This window comes from Bombus impatiens, unplaced genomic scaffold (assembly GCF_000188095.3).
Source record: "Bombus impatiens unplaced genomic scaffold, BIMP_2.2 scf_0136, whole genome shotgun sequence".
Classification (NCBI taxonomy): domain Eukaryota; kingdom Metazoa; phylum Arthropoda; class Insecta; order Hymenoptera; family Apidae; genus Bombus; species Bombus impatiens.
Window position 1 is genome coordinate 2,580,105 of NT_176555.1, and position 20,849 is coordinate 2,600,953.

At 43.2% G+C, this 20,849-nt stretch overlaps 1 protein-coding gene across 3 annotated transcripts in view; it reads right to left on the reverse strand.

The window, feature by feature from the left end:
- LOC100745489 (puratrophin-1) overlaps positions 1 to 20,849 on the reverse strand; it is a 137,945-nt gene that overhangs the window by 27,453 nt on the left and 89,643 nt on the right. The window contains exons 1-2 of one of the 3 annotated variants that reach the window (XM_012381907.3): positions 9,249 to 9,583; positions 6,727 to 8,019 (exon numbers count right to left, since the gene is read on the reverse strand). The exons of 1 other annotated variant lie outside the window; for it this stretch is intronic. In XM_012381907.3, the coding sequence (XP_012237330.1) occupies positions 6,727 to 7,866 (1,140 nt within the window). In that variant the 5' untranslated portion in view covers positions 7,867 to 8,019; positions 9,249 to 9,583. Of the gene's footprint in view, positions 1 to 6,726; positions 8,020 to 9,244; positions 9,584 to 20,849 lie in introns of those variants that run through there. One more of the 3 variants, XM_024365558.2, reaches the window with a different exon arrangement.

Consider the following 20,849-nt stretch of genomic DNA (forward strand, 5'->3'; position numbering starts at 1 on the left):
GCTGGCAAAAGAAAACCAGCGTCGCACACTTTCGTTACGTAAAACTGGGCCGGTCGTTGCGCTCGGCGAGCACTTTTCCCGCTGGAAAACGCGGAATGCAGCGCATCGAGGAAAAACGTTGGGAGATCGTGCGAAAGTTCGCTCGAGCGTGCTAGCCGAGCTCGTACACGCGTGAAATCCGGATTATTGTCGCGTTACGTCGCGCCGGGACGCTCTGATTAATGCGATTTAAGACGGGATTTCCTGTGTGTATAAGACATACGCGTTTGCATCAGAAACAGTTCTAAACCAGAATCACGTAGTTTGTTTTCGCAACGTCGTTTGGTTTCAGAGATTTAAGTTTAAAACTATTTCCGACGTAAACGTGTGCATTGGACGCACATAGGATTCCACCTTTACACGAGTCCTGGCCCGTCAATTAACGCTATCGGTTGGACTGAATATTTTGTACGCGGCATGCGAATCATTGCGCAATCAAGTCCCGCAGTAGACCGTCAGGACCTCTTGTTGCGCGTTAATGCGATCTAGAAAGGCGTTGACGTTTTTTCGAATAACCATTGTTCCGCGACACGGAACAATGGGGTTGAACGTTACGAGAGCTAATCGCCACCGACTGCGTTCGTCTGATCAGGGAAATTTAGGTTGCGGGAATGCGTGAAACGCGTCCCTATGGATGTTTTAGCTGTATCAGAAGAATCCTGATCTTAAATCGAAGTTTACCAGTAGAGGACATAGAAGATGGTAGAGGCGCATTTTTTGAGGCTTTGAAACAATTTCTTTGGATATTTTGCACAGTCTAACTACTTTTATGTGAAATCACTACGAAGTAAAATTTAGTACAAAAAATCAGGGAAGATAATAGACGATCAAGATGAATTTTCAAACGCTTCTCTCTTACCATTTAAAAGTCAAGAAATGCCACGAGTTCCGGGTAGTTCATAGTTACAGACAGTAACCATCGATCGAATTAATTGCATGATTTGCATGAAATTGCTCCACCTGTTTTGTTCCTGTTCAAGGAAAGCTCGCTGCCCACGCGTATTATATAATTCCGGTGTTATACCAGCCGCAAGAGGAAACTTTATCGGGCTGAAACATCGGCCGGTGAAAATTAATCCGCCGATGCAATTACCAACCGGCAATTACCGTATTACGCTCTCTGGCAACGTGAAAGAACCGGCAACAATCCGGCCACTCGTTGTCTCTCGCGACCGAGTAGAAAGTTCGTCGGTTCGAATCATTACTGCTCCTACCACCGGATCGCCAATCATTTATCATCGACTATTTTCGTCGAAAGCAAAAGAATTCGGTTTTTCACAAAGCTTTTACTTGCTCGATGTATTGATTGATCGATAAGTCGTCATGGTACGACTTGTACAACTACGAGAAATTGGTAAAAGGTTAAAGTGGTTTAATCATTAGAGTCGATCTGCAAAATTAAATGCTCGATAATGACCTTCTTTCTATACTGTCTTTCCTTACTTACGTCACTTTCTCCTATTTTCATCTCTTTTCGAGCAATGGAGGTCGTATGCACATTAATTTCTCATCGCAACGAGTAATGAAAGTAATAAATAATCTAGAATATTTTGCAAACTCGGTCGCGTCTCCTTAAACGCTTGATGGCCGGATGGTAGTTTCCGTTATAGATTTTCTTGCGAATTTCACAGAATGCTCCACAACGTACACTCCGACCGCCCACATTTCTTTTAGCTCGAGTTTCCACGGAACCGAGACCGAATTACGTAACGTCGTTAAGTCGAGATTCGGTGGTACGTTCAACGCGAACGTTTTATCTGCGCCTTCATGCGTATTATTTAGCAAAAGCGTTCCGTCACGGCTCGTCGAGCTCGCAGTATTTCTCTCGACGGGCACGCTCCGACGTCGATAGCTTCCGAGAAGTTCGACGCATATATATCGCGCATAATCGCGAGAAATTCGATTCGATACTCGTTATGAGTTGTCGAACGTCAGCGTCTCCAAGGGCTCGATTCCTATCTCGTTCGAGGAACGCTTACGATTCGAAATCATTCGCCGTTCGCCGGCGATTATGAATAAAAATACGGACATTCTTTCTTCTTTCTTTTCTACTCCAAGAATCATACTCGATAGCATCGTTTCGCCCGATAAGGACCCCCTTTCTGTCGCAACGCTAAAAGTTTGAGCGAATACCAATGAAGTTCCAGGCGTTGCGTGTCGCGAAGGGAAAGCCGGCTTCCGGTGCGAACGGAACCATCGATCGGAGAAATCTGTAGCTGATGGTTATGCGATCGATGCACCGATTCGATTACGAAGTGATTAGCAATTACAGTGAGCTGAAAAAGGAGTACTATGTAGTACTCTTCCTTACACGATTGCAATTTCAGTATCAACAACGTAGCATTACGTGTTTTTATAAATCGCAATATCCGACGTGATGCTACACTCATAAAACGATGTAACTTACTATTTCCTAACATGGTAGTTTAGAACAATAAATAGTACATAATACGCAGTAGAGAATAGAAATGAGAAATCATTGACATAATTTCTAACTACGTTTCAATTAACCACGCCCAGAACTTTTCAACGTAGTACTACGACAGTCACGTACATCCTCCATTTTGTACCAGAAAACAAAAACAGCGATAAGCAACAGTCAAACCCTACTCAACCCTGGTGCAACAATCGATTCGACTTCATCGATGCTCACGCTGGATGTTTCTGCTCCAAATTCGCTGATAAATAAAAGTCTGCGAGTATTTTCTTTCGCGTCACGTGTCGGACTTCGTATAAATCAACGTTCCTCCCAATGGGCGTTACGCAAACACGCATTCACGGAACGTCGATACTTTTATTTATCCGCAGCTCCATACGTGTTTCCTAGTTCCCTCTGTCGTAAGAAATGTTTGAAAACCAGGTATCCATTAATTCCAAAATCATAGAAAACAGGGATCGACAAAAGTAGCTTCATTACGTCACACCCGTTCTTCCACTCGAGTGTCGTTACGTCGCATTGATCAGTTCCTGGTTCGATCTACCTCTCCTCGCGATTCACCAGTATTCACCGGTATTCATTCGATCGATGTTCGTTATCGACGCTGCTCAATAAAGACGACCTTCATTGGGAGACAGACCCAATTGCGAATACTCATTGAAAGCACTTTGCTTATCGCGCGCCAGTTTGAGAGGTGCGTTAACACATTCGTGGTCGAAAACTTTACGGAGATTCTAAATTAAAGAATCACGAGTTTGTGTAATCAAGGCATGAGCAAGAATTGGAGGAATTTCCTTTCAAGCATTAAGCTACGATCGTTTGTTATCGTTGTTATTAACAGAAATTTTTTTTTCTTGAGAGTTCATTGATAATTGATCAAAGTGGTAAATTTGTTAATATGGAAAACGAAATTTTGCAAATAATATTACACGAACGAAACTACAAAACGAAAATACACGGTGTTACGTAGCAGACAAATTTTCACGCCTGTCATATGATATCGATAAACATATCCTGTGTTTACCAACAGCGGAGATTTTTTAACCAATTCGATAAAAGTTAGAAAACAGAAATTGAAACGAGTTTTGGTTATCAAGGAAAAAGTGCCAAACTGGTAGTGACAAGAACGTTTAAAGCAGTTCAGATAACCGGACAGCAGTGCAATTTTCGAGCGTGATAGCTTAATGTAAAATTCCAGGAAGAAATTATTTCAAGCTTACTTAGAAGACTGACCGTTTGAAAATCCTCTTAAGCCGAAATTGAAGGCGATCTATCGCGCGAAAACGGCTGCAACGAGGATATATATTCAGGTCAGACGTCGTACAAGTGCAACAGAGAAGCCGTCCACGTACACTAAGTTACCGTCATTGGCGGCATTGGCGATGGTTAATTGTGTCAGATACAGAATCTTTCGTTTGGTCATCAGGGTCTATCAAGAAACTTTTAGAAACATTTTGATTAATCTTTAATGCCTACGGGAGAGCTTCTTGAGTCTTTACAGAACAATTCCTTACAAAGTTTACTCTGAAAATAATTAACTCCATACACTATCTCTGCAATTTAAATGGAAATTTCCATCCTCTTTGATCGTTCTGACATTTGAAAAGCGATCGTCGTCGCAATCTCGCTAGTTGCAAACTAGAGACGCCACGCCTTGCATTGTCGCGATCGTAAAAGAATCGTTGTCGTTTCCTTTCGGCTAACAGGGGAGAGCAAGAAAAAACGAAAGTGGTTTCGAACTGGACCGCAACGTTAGACCTAAGCCTTCGGTATCGTTTACCTCGACTCGCTGAACCACTGGTGCTATTAACATTTCTGCCATTGGTGGCCGGCAATTTTCGTAGGAGCACGTAAATATCTTCAAATTCCCAGCGAATTAGATTCATGACACGGTAAACAACCGATAAACCTACTCTGTCGTAATCGTTGCATAGAAAAGATAACTCGGAACGAAGGTGGTCCGTGAGGAACAGCGTGTTGAATCAAACTTGAAATTCCCTTTGACCGACACCACCATTGTTTTCCTCGCCTCAAAATTACCGGGCAACGGTCTTTTAACGCTCGAATACTTGCACGCTCAAGGCGAGCTATGCTAATGCGAGATTATTATGCTAATTCTGTTCAACGTGCTCATTACTGCATCATTGTTACCGCGCTTTGTGTCGCGTAAACTATCGATAATCCCTGAAACGCAGCAAAAAGTCGTCGTCGTTAAGCACTGAAGAACATCTAGTACCGTAACGAAACGAGGAAACAAAGTATACTCTGTAGTATAATTCGATGTGTTGCGATATTTCGATCTTCAAGGTCTCTTGAACTACATTCCAACGCGGAGTAATTTATACCTACACACATATATCGTGGCATGGCGAAGCATTATCTATGAGGCTTGTTAAATTGTTTGCCCGTCGTTATCAAAGGTTAGGCGTGTACCTAACAAATCGTTAATCATCCTCATGCACTTCGGGCGCACGTGTAACTCGCGTCACCGTGCTCGCGATACGGAACGCTTATTGTTTTTCAATAGGCGACAGGCAAAAGAATGCCAGTCCACTGTCGTCGACGTTGTACCAGACACGGTATTTAAAGCAAAATGCGAACACTGGTAGAGTTCCATTGCTAGAACCTCCTCGAAACTTCAGTCGAACTTCGATATTCCGCGCTATTCTTCAAACAAGAAACATCGACCGTTTTGAATTACAGTTCGGGCTTTGTCGCTGAGAGATCGTTCGATTCAATTTGGAAGGAAAATTGAAATTGCTAATATCAAAACTTCTAAGGATCAAAGGCAATTTCACTATAATTCAGTGCTATAAGTTATCAACGAATTTACACGCCTAGGGTATGATAGAATATATTTGTACCATTTTCTGTTTTATTTTCTCTTACTGCATCTAAGCTATACGATATTTTTTCATTCTTTCGTCAACGATTAATAGTGTGTCATAACATATAACGAGTTTCATTATTCTATGCAAAGATTACAATTAAATTTTGAGATGTTGAATCTCAAGTGACTCAATAATTCTATCTTACTATACAGTATCCTTTATTGGACATGGGATAATAACTTTCAGAGGCAAAATACAAGCGCCTAAAAAAGGAGATGGCTCGACTGGAAAGCACACATCATCCATCAAGAATCGGAAACATCCTTTCTCTCGGTGTACAAAAATTTCCCAACAGGTTGAATGCTTGCTCGATTCATGCAACCGATTCATTTTCACCCACGTGAACACGCATGTCGATCGAGCGTTCGTAGTCGCGTTGAAACGACACGGGGGAGAACAACGTGGCGCGCACCAGGTAAATTCCTAGTCGGGTCGAGGCGCTCGCCGACGCAAATATCCGAAGAGTGGCTTTCGCAAGAGGCGATCGGCCCGCGTCTAAATACCACGCTGGCGTTTCACCGTTGTTCGCAGCTTCCCCGTGTGGCTGCACCTTTAAGAACACCGCGATCGTATCCGTGACAGCGGCGGAGCGCGACGGGGGGTTCACAAAGCGATGCATTTTAGCAGGTTGATGCCGCGCCGTGATTTACTCGCGCAATAGAATGCGCTACGAATGGTAGGAAGAGAGCAGTAACGCGCCGTGCAAACCGATAGGCGTGCTTTTAACGTTCGCGAGAGGATCGTTCGATTCAGCGAGTTCTTCTCTTTGTTTCCCCTCGGCTGACGTTTGCATAGAGTCGCTACATTGCGATACGAGAGGAACGCGAGGGGATGTTGCGGTTGTTTTTAGGCCATAGTAAATCATCCGACTATCGAATCGTATCATGTACGTATTTCACTTTCGTTCCGTGAGAGGAATAATTCTTCGAAGAAGGGTTTCGTTTTTTCGTTGAGTTTGTTTGGCCGGTTTTTCAAAGAGAAATTTGGTGGGAAGGTCGTGGATGGAAATCTAGTTCAATGCGAAGGAAGCGGTGAATATAAATAGAGCGAGGAGGCTGTGGAATATTTGAGACGCTCAACTGACTACTTTTCGGAAAAAGACTGGTTCAAACGCTCTCGAGACTACGGTATTTCCAAACTTCAGCGTTTGGAATTAATTTTAATCAAGAGAACAGTATTCAAAAAGCTCTTAACATACCACAATAACGTTATATACTCAAGTCAGATGCGATATGTTTGTAAAATAAGATTTTTGGGAATTCAGAACTACTCTTAATCCACCTAATCACGCGAAAGCAACAAAGAATCGCGAAAGCGAACGCAAGAGCACTTGTCAACTGCTTTAAAATCTGAACTCACATGCACCCTAGGCACCGAGGCCGATCTTCCGTTGATTCTTCTCCGCCGCAAAATCCTGGCGCGCTCCCTGTCCCTTCTGGTACACCTGTCGTCCTGTCGCGGAATCAGAGGCAGCTGGGGGCCCTCCTCGAGGGATCGGACCCCGATCAGGACGCATCCTTCGTTCTCGTCAACGCCCGCCACGGCGCTGTTGCAATTCCGCATTCCATCGGCCTCCGTCGTCTCGTTGTTGCTCAACGAACACCTCGACAGATCCTCGCTGGACCTCGAGGATGTAATTGCAGCCTGGCGATACTTCTTCCTCTCGATCACGAACGAGGAGGCTCTGGCTCTTCGCGCCGGATAATCTTGCTGGCCGCGTCTCGCGATCAACTGTTCGGTCTTTGTAGCGAATTCTTGCGATCTGTTCGTCCTCGAACGATATCTAGTCAACTGACCGCCATCCGCCTTTGCGGACGCTTTCGACGGGCTTTTCTTCACGAACACGAAGTCTTTGGTTTCCTTGCGATCCTTCGAGTTGCTTTGGCTGTCACTGTCTTTGGTCGTCGTCGAGGTATCCTGGTTCTCTGAGACTTGGCAAGAGCCGTTTCCGGGCGCGGACGCGCTTCTCTTCAGTCCGCGTGCTTTTTCGAGTTTCGATGCATTACAGGCTCTCGTTAGAGTATCTTTGTACTGAAAGTTTACCGTGGTTTTGTATCCTTGGTCATCGTAGACGCTCTCGCAATTCACCACTTCTAATAACTTAATGGAAATTTCCAGCTTCTCGTTTTTTACACAAATCGCACTCTCCTCGATTATTTTATTCCGCGAGATTTCGTTTTCGTCTTGGGACGCGACAGGTTCGACGGTCGACCGGTCTGGCTTCAAGTCGACACGAAGAGAAGACTTTAGGAACTGATCCTTCTTCGACTCACGACCTTTCTCGTCCAGAGAGGCGGACTTCTTGAGGATATACGGTGTCTTGTGCACACGTGGGAAACACTTGACGTCCAGCAGGCTAGCGGCGTCGACGTCGTCTTCGTCGGGACGCCGGTTTTCCGGGCACGATGTCTCACGCGCTCCGTCAGCGTCGACGCACTGACGGACGGAGATCAGACGGCATCCGCCGTCGTCCCCACTATCTTCCTCGATGATGTACATCCGAAATAACTACTCGACGCGCGTCATCGTCGTTACGAGGGTATTTCGCGAACCGGGGGCGCCGCCGGTTCCTCACGCTGCTTCTCGATCCGCTCGTAGATAAGCGTCGAACTAATTTTCACGCGTTTCATATTCTCCTCGCGATATTAATAGCTTCAACATAAAAATGGATTTCTAGGACATCGAGTTTGATAGATAATTATTTCAACTCTTCAGACTTTCCAAACTCACTGGAACTTTTTCGTTTATCAAAACTGTTTGTTGACAGACAGTTTATAAATACCGTCCTTTTGACCATATCAATGTTACGTAACGATGCACTAACCTGGTCCAATATTATGCAATTTTTCTGCTTGCTTTAATTCTTTGCAAAAACATACAAACGAAATTATTAATATCAACGTCGAATTAGCAACTTCTTTCCGCTAATAACTTCCAAACTAAAACGAAATTCCAGTTCTTCCTTCGAAAATTTTCAGATGCTTTAACGCGACGATAACGAGATACCGTAACCGACTCGTTCTCTGCCACTTGCGCGCTTGCAATGGTATCGGAAGCCGAGTCACAAATCCCCGACACTATACGTAATTCGCGGTTATCCACCCAAACAATCGTTCCGCAATCTCATCCTCAACAACATTGCAAGCCGATATTACCCGCTCCTGTGCACCGTAATGATAGCGCACCAAATAAAAATCTGCACGTCCATTCGCGTTTAAAAATATTTTTCTGCGCGTGCAATCATTCCCGTACCACGATGAGAAACCAATACCGATAGTTTACACCTAATATCGTGCAATTCCGCCTGGTTCGATTTTACATTACGGTACAACTGAATTGCGAGCTCGTTCTTTCCCGAGTTACTCGCTTTTTCGCGTTTTGTTTCGCATGTTCCAAGGCCTCGTTATTTCAAAACCGTCGCCAAGGATTCCACTTATGTTAGAAACACGAGTAGTATTTCGCGTGCGAGTCGTTTCTACGCACTCGACTCTGAAACGTAAAATGACTAGCACACTTCTCTCGTTCCAAAAATGTTTCGCGAGTTTGTCTAAAGGCTACAAATACTTTTTATGTAATAGATTCCAGACGGTTTAAGGGGAGAGGCTGGATCGGAGGGCGCGGGCAATTTGCTAGCGCGAAAGTTGTTTCTCGCGTCACGCGATCGGTCTTCGAGGGCGAGCCTTGCGATAGATCGAGCCAGCGGATACGGCGATCTATCAGCCGCAACGGTGCTCGCCGCTCTTCGACCGCTCTAAATCCTTCTCGATCTTTCGTTGTATCCTGACAGTCGATGATTAAAATCCTCCAATCTTACGAGATGGTCAAAAGCACGAATACACGTGACCGTTCACAATTTCATTTGAAAGTAAGTTAATACCAACTACAAAATATCAAATGTCAACATCCATTGATCGAATCGAAGAATTGGAAGAATAATCCAGAGAAACTCCCGCAAAACGCGTTTGTACGGCGTTCGATCGATTCACAAATCGATGCTAGCGATCGATATCCATCAGCGGATCGAGGATCATCGTTTTACGGTAGGTCGGAGCCGCGCGAGCCGGAAAAAGAGACGCAGAGGCGTCGAGCGCCAGTGGCCTACTGGTGCGACTCTTCTAATCCCGCGCACACGGCACAGCACGGTACAGCACGTATGCAACACGCACACTGACGCGAACGCCGGCCCGAGCGGAACACGATCTAGGAGCACACACGCGATTCCATTCCATTCGAGCCGCGCTCTACTCGACACTCGCCTCTAAACTCTCACCGACGCGTCCTTCTCTCTTTCTCTAGAAGTCGGAGAGTTCGTTCGGTTCCGCTCCGTTCCTTTCCCTGTCTGAACATGCTGCACAGCCAGCCAGCCAGCCAACAGTCCTGTCCCAAACACGTACGCGCGAACGGCCCGCGTATACCGTCCTCCAATCAGCGCGCGATCCGCCACTTTGCGGCCTGGAATGCCTTTTCCTTTCGGAAACCCGCTCGAACCAGTCGCCCTCGCTTCTACACGCTCCACGCACCGCGATCGAACGACGTTATTCGTCGTCGATTGATCGATCAAGCGCGTGGGAGGGTGCAGCGGCGGCAAGGACGCTGCGACGAGTGCAACTACCCTCTTTTTTGATTATGACACTTCTTTTGTTGTTTACTATTAGACTTCCGTTAGAAATTTACTTCACATTCCATGTATCTTCAAAGATATCATACTTTTCGTATTTTTATTCTACCTATTACGTATATACGATAGGTTCACGTATTCTATGCGTTTTTACGTGTTTAAAGTTTCCATAGGTGACATTTTTGTGAGAGTATACAGGATTCGGGTGATTTTAAACGTTCGAAGGATAATGGAATAAATGTAGCGATAAAAGAATGCAAGAGGTAAGACGCGAATTTCGATAGAGTAAAAATGCAGTCTCACGTTAATTATTTCATCGCGCGATAGCGGTTATTTTTTGCGCAGCTCATCGCATGACCGCAGATTGTCTGTCATCGTTATGGACACAGTTTCTAGAAGTAGTACGAGCATTTTGCTCGAAGAATACCGTTCCATTGATGAACAGTACATCTGATTCTACAGAACTCCTTGCTCAATAACGTTGAAGAATGTCAAATAACATCGAATTCTCACGTTTAAGCGGAAAGTACCGAAAATAGATAGATAACACCAACGATATGTCTTGTCACGCAACTGTGTTTACTCTTCGTAAAGCAAATAGCGTCGATCACAAGGCAGTATCTAAAAATTTCCTAATAGAACTCGCGAACTTTAAAAATTCTATAAAACAATATCAACTTCGTCAGATATTTGTCGATCCATTTTGCAACTTGAAAAGTCCAAAGTTTTTCCCAATTAATTCCCGAAACACATAAAATACGAAACATTCTCATCCCGCGATTCAACAAACACCCTTTTTGGTGAATCTCAGCGCGAGTTCCGTGCCATATGGCTGGGACGATCGATCGTTGGCTGGGGCTGGCTTGACAGGAGAGGAGAGAATGAAAAACGCGGCGCAGGAAAGTGTCCCGCATGGCTCGTTAATAGAGGCACGGTTCGCTTTTGCGCAAGGAACGTCGATAAAAGGCTGGCGGACAGCATTTTCTATTGTGCCGTTTCTCGGATTGCATCCGGTGTAAAATTTCACTTGGCTGCTGGTACTGAACGTCGTTATCGAGCCATTCGCCGAGCCTCGTGGTTTTCACAGGTTTTTGCCCGTGGCTCGCCACACGTGAGACTGGTTTTGATATTCCGCCGTCTCCGATAGAACCATCGAGCACGAAGCATCGATTCCTCCGCGACTCTTATTTTTGTTCTTCGTCGAAGAGAAAGAAGTATCATGGTAGAACGAATGAAGTTGTTGAGAGCATATTTCTTTTGATAGATCATCGATTGCTTCGTCGTCTCGCATGCTTGACGCGTGCAGGATGTTAAACTTGTTTAGCTGTGGTTCGAGAAGAGGTGTTGCTGGTTCGTATCATAATAGTAGTAGAAGGAATATTTGTATAATTCTAAGCAATAAAGGGTGTATTGATTTTAGTATACATAGAAATCGGATATCGTAATAACTTCCTGGTAGAAGACCGGTGTCCAGGATGAATTATATAATTATGCGATCTTGATACATCGTCAGCATCACGGTTATCTTTTCCTTTATTGATATCGATATCGCTTCTGAAGATGCTGCGTGAGATGCTGCTGAAATATCAGGATATAATTTTTTGTCAATGCAACTTATACACGAAAAACAGGATGGTAGATGTCTATCTCTATAGTTCTAAATTCAACTTTTCAAACTTACATTCGCATTCAAATATTCATATTCAAATGAAAAAGAAATTAAAATGGATAATTTTTATAGTAACTTTCTTGATATTTATTCAAATATCTTCTCTTTTTTTCAACAAGAAGTACAAACTTTCGAATGTTCTTCGACATTCGATAAATATATCCTCGTACTAATAACATTCAATGACATCAGAATCCCTTCCCCGAAGAACTACTCAAAGGATTCGACAAATAACTCCCCCTAAACTCACTCGAGCGTTAAACCTCCAGCATCTGTTTTTACCGAAAAGCACCGCAATTAAGCCGTCACCGTTTCTGTCCACCCTTCGCGCTACAAATATTTCAAAAAAACGTGAGCCACACCAAGACGTCCACCTCGAGTCGCAGAAATAGACCGACCAACAATTCGCAGACTCGGTTCGAACGTGACACAGCCGTTTCTATTTATACGGGTGCATCGAGCGGAAGAGAGCCCTGCAGGGACTTTCGAAACGCACGTTCGATCCGCTGGCACGTGCCAGTAAATTCGTTTACGCACGTGTACGCGGGATTCAATTAATTGCTCGACGCGCGATTCGCAGTATCGGTTGGCGTCGCACGCCTCCATCGCCGTTCGTTACTGCTCGTGCAAACAAATCACAATGTTTGCGCGATAACGAGACCGTGAGAAATACCGTCCACGAATGGAATATCGCGATTTCGACGCTGCTGACCTTTTGCCTGCTTTTCGCGAGAGCACCAGTTCCGTTCTCCCCTCGCTTTGATCGTTCAACGATGTCTGGTGTAGAAGGGAGGCTGATACGTAATAGAAAGACGTGAATAAGGGGTTGAAATGCTTGAAAAAAAGGGGGGGGAAAGGAAATCGATTCGAGTGCTGATGTGGAGATATTCATTGCGATTGCTCTTCTTTAGGATTTTTGTATGAGCAGAGGATAGGAAATTGAAAGGTGCAGAAATGAACGCTATTCACATATTATCCAGAAGTATATAAAATATTCAAAGTACTAGTTACAATATTTAAGTCTGCTGTTCTCATCCTTAATCATAAGGATATAAATAATCCTTAAGAATTTGGTTTTAGTATGCAATATAATATTGCTATCTCTTTTATTATGAATAAAGTATTCGAAAAGAAAAAGATGCCTGGAGGTGTACAAAGACCAACAGGAAATGAGAAGAACAGCATGGTTAGTTTACTAACGATATAAATCTAGAAATATTTAGCTACTAGTTTTTTGATTGCGTTTATAGGAACACGAATGCGCATAAACATCTGCCACCTAGTTATTAAGTAGGAGGAGCAAACTGATATATAGGATGTTAGAATAGGGCTTTGAATTCGATGTTCACGCTCGTTTACAAAATAGGATCATCTCTCAACAAGAAACGCACCATGTTCTGCATACCACCTAATCCCCGATGTCCCTTTTTCTTCCTGCTTGTACGAATAAGGAATCGCGGACTTAACGAGCGATATCAGGAACAACGAGTAGCGAAAAATGGCAAAGCGACAAAGTCGTTTTCCCAGCTCGCGAGGAACAAGTACAAAACGCGCGTAGGCCCAATTGCGGTCACAACGCATTCATCACTTGGATCCTTGTTGAAAGCGTGTTATTAAGGATCAACGCGCATCCTTTCGGTTCCAATAAATTACTCGCGTGACGACAGTCAACGGCCACGATCACTTTTCCCAAGCATAAGCGAGCGTGAGTTGCACGAGCGTAGAATCGATGGAAAAAGAGCGTCGGTCCGCTTATGATAAAGCGACCTGGCCACCTGGGATGTAATTAGAAGCTTGAGATATCACCGTTAGACGTTTTCCAGCGTGGGTAAGAATACTCATGGGTACTCGCTGACCCTGGACGTTTAATTTATTCCCGGTGCTGTTCTTGGAAAAATCGTGCAGCAGGGCGGAGGATCGAACTCGTCTTGACCTTGGCTCGATCATGAGAGTGACACGATTCCGCGTCGCCGAGGAATGTCGTGGTATTCCAAGGACGGACGATTATGAACTGTACTACCAGTTAACGTTCTACATATCAAGAAATCTGATTCGTCTCGTATTAACTTTGACGTAATGTTGCTGTGTCGAGCAAATGCTAGTAACGAATGGAAAGAGACTTGATTTTAACGATCCAAACTCTTTAAAATATCTGTGATATAGAAAAATTGATCCGTAATTATTTGCTGTGACCAACGAATCGAGCACATTTCATTGAGTTCGTAATCGACGTTTAGTCGAAGCTATGTAACTCGTATTTAGATTCTACGCTTGGAAAGGCTTGAGTTCTCAACGAGAGAAAGGAGAGTGCACGGAATCGATGTCCTTGCGAACGAGCTGGATGTCAAAGCTGGAGCGGGTTCACGGAATCCGGACTCGTAAACACGCCACTACCATTTATTTTCGGGGAATATACGGCTTTATGCGAATCCAGTGGGCGAACTTTGATCGCGAGGTCACACACAAGGACTCGCTTTGAGGATTTGCTTTGAGGATTTGCTGTGAGGATTTGCTGTGAGGATTTGATTTTTTTATTCTTTCGGAACAAGTGATGAGATGTATGGATCGGCCGAAGAATAATCTGAAAAAGGTAAAGTAAGTTTTTCGTGTACAGAAAGGGCTAAGCAAAATTCGTATAATCCACTATTTCGATTACTCTGACGGTAAACTTGAAAAAGACCTGGTCATACGATCGTATCGAGTTCCGTGTGTAAAGTGTGTAGCGCATAGGTACTCGCGATATCGCATGACTACACGAGTAACCTAAACATAAGCGCAGATCTAATCTGCTACCCGCAAGCCCCGCCATCACTTAGATTCGTTTGAGACAATTCGTAACATTCATTCCAGTTAACAGTGTCTCGTTCGGTTCGAGTCGCTGAAACATAAAAAAATGATCGCGATCGGTCGCGACAATGCGAGGAAGCATCATCGCGGCACGTTCGATCGTCCTTTTTGCTGAATCGGCGTACGGACACTCCTTAATCGGCTAACGAGACACATAAGTATGAATCCCTCGCGACGCTCAGCCTGGATTACAAGCCACTTTCATCGCAAGTATGCTATTGTGCGTATGCACGGGCATTACATATTCGTTACGCGGATCTCGCGTTATTCTTCGAAGCTAACGAACCCCAGGTTCACTGGACTCCATCCCGCGTCCTTGAACGGATTCGCCAAGGAGTTCCGAATTGCGACACTCGTACATACATTTGTTACGCGTAATCTTGACGCGTCGAATATGGAACTTATATGGTCTTGTAGTCGCGAGTGCCTATATTTATGTAGTTATTAGACGCTCATATAATCCTAGGGTTATATGCTACGCTCAAATGTATCATATTCAACTAGATACATTTGTCTAGTCGTGGAGGTATGTAATCACACGATGAGGTACTTGATCGATTGGATATTAACAAGTGTATATAATAGAGTCTTGTAGGTTTATAGTGTTATATTTGAACAAACGCATCGTTGATTTGTTAGGGTATGTGAGAATAATATGAAAAGTGTAGCGGGCCATGGCCGTAAAAAAAGTTTCAAGTTGAAATGGAGAAGTTCAAAACTGAGAAAGATCCATATTATTGTGTCTTTGAATACTAACTGTTTTGGATTATAAGCTCTAGATTGTTATTACTGTTTCTTGTAATCTTCGGCTAGAGTTACGTAAGAAGGTTAACTTTTTATGGTAACATCTGTTAATAGAAATGTACGGACGTGCTTCCTATGATATTCTCTTGGTATTGTAGCATCGAGCGAGCGACGATCAAAATTGGCATACACTATCTCTCTACTTATACTTATTTCAATATATTTTGCTATTACGAATTCATCCACTCGTTTCTTTATCAAACAAGCTTACACGTTATACACCTCAAAAGTCATCGGTTTTAAAACAGATTGTGTCATAGTTGCACTTTAATGCGTTATAGAGTCATAACTAACTTTGTTCAAGAAAGTCGTCTATTATCCTAATAGGACATTCGAGCCACGTGCTTCCAGCGAAAATTTTGAATGGAAAGTTCCTGATCTCCCAAATTCCCCAAGCGAAAGTCCTAGCTCGGCGAATAGTTCGATCTAAAGAGAAGAAATAATGAAAAGGATGGATATATCTCGATGTGCGCGCAGCCATTTAAACTCGACGGCGATCAATTTCAATCAATAATGGAGATGTCGCGATGGAACTCGCCGCGTGATTCTACGAATCGTAGATAGGTTTGTAATTTGTGGCAGAAACATTTCTACGAAAGGGGAATCGAAGGGATTTCCTACTTACAGGCCAATCCGGTGGAGCAATCTTCTAGGTCTTCGCGACGCGCCTCCAGTGAAACGCCACACACTGATACGATGTTCGATTGCTCGTTCGTAATCTAGATCACTCGTAAATGTGTATTATTACACTGGCGAGCAATAACCGGAAGAAATCATTAATTAATCTACGCTCGTACGAGAACGAACCAAAAAGTCTGAACGGAATAGGCGAACGGGCGAAGCAGGAAGCAACAAGCCGAGCATTCGATGAAAAACAAAAGGAGAGACAAAGAAACCGATGTTTGCGAAATGTTACTCTCGTCGTTTTACGAAAGCCACGATAATTCCAGAGAACAGTAGCTACGTGGCCGATTTAGTTGAACTCGAAAGTATAGTAACCCAGTGGCACGAATATCGGCGGGCCCGTGAACGTTCCTCGACGCTTTTCTCGTTCGTGAGTGAATGCCGAGTTGTGTTCGTCCATTGTATGCCAAATTCTGCGCTCCTTCCGACAGCTTTTGCGTCAGACCTGTAAATAAAAGCGAAGCAACTACGCCGGCGGCCTTCGCCAACGAATCTCGCGAATGACAATTCGCGTTTCTCTCCGATTCCACTGCTTCACCGGCAACTGTGCTATTTTTCTTCCGAATACGAATGAAGTTTCGTGAGAGAATACCCGAAAGCAAGCAATAAATTAACGTTCGATCGGTAGCATCGAGTTGTGAAAGAGCACGAAACAGTTTCAGTTTCAAACTTGGCTTAAACCATTCTGAACATCTACGATTAAAAGATTCCAGTAGAAGTTATACGTATAGAATTTTCTTTGGATCAAATGGAAAAGAGATTTCCGTGAGAGCCACTCTATTACGGTAGTTGAATAAAGTTCTAATTATTGAAAATACCAAAGAACGATAATTATTTAAATATGCATGAAACGCGAACTCGTTCGACGCATAGGATGTTTAGTGAGCGGAGTTTAGTACGCAGAGATAGCGTACAAAAGTATGCCGATAAATTAAGGCCAATTATTTGACTCCGCACTGAACCAAATCGATCGTTTTTGTTCCTCGTTTTATCGTATGACAGGCCTCGCTTTTTAAAACACGTTTTTCTTAAACATTTAATAGATTGCTTTAACTAGACATGCTCTCACTTATTATACATCGAGCTACTTTTATTCACTCGAGTGTCATTTACAATTTACATGATCTTAATAGCGTTTCTTACGGCTATTTACCCAAGACGCGCAACATATAGTAATACACATGGCAATATCATACTGTATAGGGTGTCCCAGTAATTATGGTATAATTTGCAAGGGCGTGAAAAGATACATCAAAAATATGAAACACGACTTTTTCGTGACTCTGAAAAACGATGCCTTAAACGGAATAATTGTATTCTACACTTTTGTACCGAGCCATTAATTAACCGAACGTTCACATATATTAGACGAACGTTCACATTAGATTTTATCGAAAACGAAACAACATATTAGAAAAACATAATTACCTATACCTTAGATTTATTTTTTCACATAATATCACTTGTCGGTCGTTCCACGATGAGTGGATCACCATGTATGTAGTCACATCCAGTTGCACGTTAACGCTGGCATTCTACATTTCGCAAATGCTCCCCATCAACCTGTTCGTATCGTATAGTTATCCATAAACGTTCGCGGCGCTATTAAGCGGCAATGAACAAAGCCCAAGAGAGTAACCGACACGTTTTCAACGATGACATCTCGCAGAGGAGATATTAAGGTACAGTTACGTTTTCCACTCATTTCTACGCGGCACATGTACACGCGCCGCGTAATGCCGCATAAGCCATCAGGTCACCCATTCATTTTTCATGAAGAGCACGTACGTAACTCGAGCCTGGCGCAACGGGTGTCAAAGATTCTTAAACGAGTCATAGATCGGTTCGGTGTGTACCGCAATATGCTCATCGAACGTTTCGTCTACCAGGAACCGTTTTCGATTGAACGAATTTGCGTGTCTCGATAGATATTATCTCGCGTGACGATAGATTCGTAGTTTCATTGTGGACGTAGTGATTTACACATTTATTCATATCGACGCGAAAAATGATCTCCAGAGATTTGACAATTTTCTCGACAATGAAAATTTCGCAATTCGATGTAAACATGCATCGGAAATTTTGCTTACTTTGCATTAGTTTAAGAATCATTAATGTTGTAACAATTCTATTACATAAAGGAAAGGAAACATAGCTGAAGCCGTTAACGAAAGTGGATCGCGTATCGCCTTCTAGAATCGCAGATAATGTCGCCTCTCGATATTTCATCGAGTTATTTACGTTGTTTGGGCTCGACAGCTAATGTCAGCCTCTATTTTGCCGATTTGCATGCGAGATTACGGGGAAATGTATATGTGTACCGACAGGACAACGATTGACAAGGGTAAATGATACAAGTCTGATCCGTCTACGTATCGTTAAATAACGTAGACGAATCGAGCTTGTCGCGGACGTATGTACTGACCCAAGGAAAACTAAGTGCATTATACTAACAGATTTTTACGTTTAAATAGCAAACGAAGCACGTTTTTGCTTCGGTTCTTCACTTTCATGAAGTCGACGCTCACTTAACATTTGCACTGCATATTTCAGCGAGATATTCAACGGAGTAGCGTCCGTGTCGTTTGAAAATTAAAATCTTCGAACACCTGGAGCAAAAGGTGCCAAGCGTAACAAATGCGCATAGAAAACAGTACGTGTGAGAGGAGCAAACGAGGGTCCTTATATATATTCAAAGGAGAAAGAATAATACGATGGAAGAGCGCGCGCAGAAATTAGAGTAACTCCATTGTGGGAAGAATTGAGCAGTACGAATTTCAATAAAAAACTGTAACGAAGATCTGCTACAATAACACCTGCACAAAATATCGTTTGATTAGTTTTTCAATTATTTCACAACCAAACGTCGTTCGAATTAAATCTCATGCTACCGTATCGCGTAATCGTCTGCCTGCGGAGGATCGGTCCGTGACGAGAGTCGCATCAATTCATTCCGCGATGCTCATTGTTCTTCAGAGAACGTGAGAGCCATTTTAACGAAACCGTATTCTCGCGACATGACAATTGCAAAACTTCTCGGATATTCGTGCAGCCTTCGTGCAAGAAAGAGAGGAGGGGCACAGAAAAGAACAAAATAGTAAAAAAAGACAAAAAAGGCGTAAAAGAGGAATGTGATGTCGTTTATGGCGCGTCACGACGTTTCCTTCGAATAGGCGACGTTGATATCGCGTTATGCAATCGAGCTTTAGCGATTACCCCCGACGCGACGTCTCTTCTACGAGGAAACCGTAAAACGCCACGCCTTCCGCCCCGTAAATGTAACGGGTCACGGTGAGCTTAGCGTGTAAGAAAAGGGAAGACCTTGGAATACCTTGTACGTGGATTTATCTCGGCTTGTCTCGCGCCCCGATCCGCTCGGAATTCTCATATTTGGGTTGAGCGCGTCGTTAGCGTAGTTTGGTTTTTTGCCAGAAACGCGTTCTGTCCCGTATAACTGGATGCAATCAGTCTTTTTCTGCGACGCGCGGTGCCCTGGTGATTTGTTTTATGGACAGTTACAGTGAATTAATAACGCCCATCTATCGATCATGATTGAGTTACTTGACGAGAGTTACTTTCACAGCAGTTTCCTTTAATTTTAGATATCTGCGATTTCCTTTTTAGATTAAGCCGTCTCATAATCTGGTTTAATTAATAGCTTAATTAATTTCATAGCACGAGCATTTAATTCTTCGGTCGTTATAGATATCTCACGTGTGGATATCTTCTGTTAATGTTTTGTGGCCGGAGTTATAATCATTTCGCGATATTACGACACAAATAATTATCAATTTACAACTAGACTACGGTCTTCCTGCATTTATTGAGAATTTGAAAGATATAAATGGTCAATACAATCGTTATAATATTTAGAAGAATCATACTTTTCTCATCTCATTTCCCAATCTTTTAACTGTATCCATTAAGATATGAATTTGTATAAATATCCATTTATGACTTTCTTAGATATTTTCCAAAATATATGGAAATTAAACCCAGCGCACTTTACAGAACTGAAAGAGTTAGCCCAGAAAAATGAACAGGAAGACCCGGAAGACTCAGCCCACCTCTTAACGAGAAGGCACCAGGTAGCATCGTTCCACTTTGCCCGTCGATTAACCCACATATCAGTCGAAGTGCATTCGCGCTTTATTTTTTCGCGTTACACCTACGCTACGTACGGCCAGCTATGCGTAACAAGAAGTAGCTTCATCTCTGTCAGACGATTCACTCGCATGCATACTCGAGCACTAATGGGTTAATGCATCTTGTTGCACCGTTCTTCGATCGGCTCGGCTCGCGTGGAATTCTCGTTCTCCAGATGCGCCGCTTTATCCAGGCAAATGCGTATTCGCTTTTTTTTTCTCAGTTTTTCTGATCTCGAGAGAAGTGCAAGCCATTTAGCCTGTGATAGGCAATTTGTTCCTTGTCTTTCGTCCTTTTTCTTTTCTTAACAACGATGTGATGTTTCGTGTCATTTAAGAGAAAATATACAGGTACAATCTTTCTCCATAATTTCCTGAGTATTTGACGAAATACGTGTTTGAAGAAGTTACAAAGTTATCGCTTTTTTCTACAAAGATGGCCAGTTACGAAATATTTTTCATCTGAATTTTCTCACTCGGGATAATCAAGATCTCAACGATATTACTAACGTAAGAGAAAATCGTCACGACAGATGTTGCGTTGGTTTTCAAGAGGGATATATGTAACTTCATCCCTCGAACCAGCGAATCCGTCGAATTTTCGATGGGCGTTGCGCGTGGATCGGAGCTCGATTAGACGATTAAGCTTTTCGCACCACCAGCCACGAACTCCTGGAGGGTAGAGCTAATAAAATTCAGGGTTGACGAAACGCGG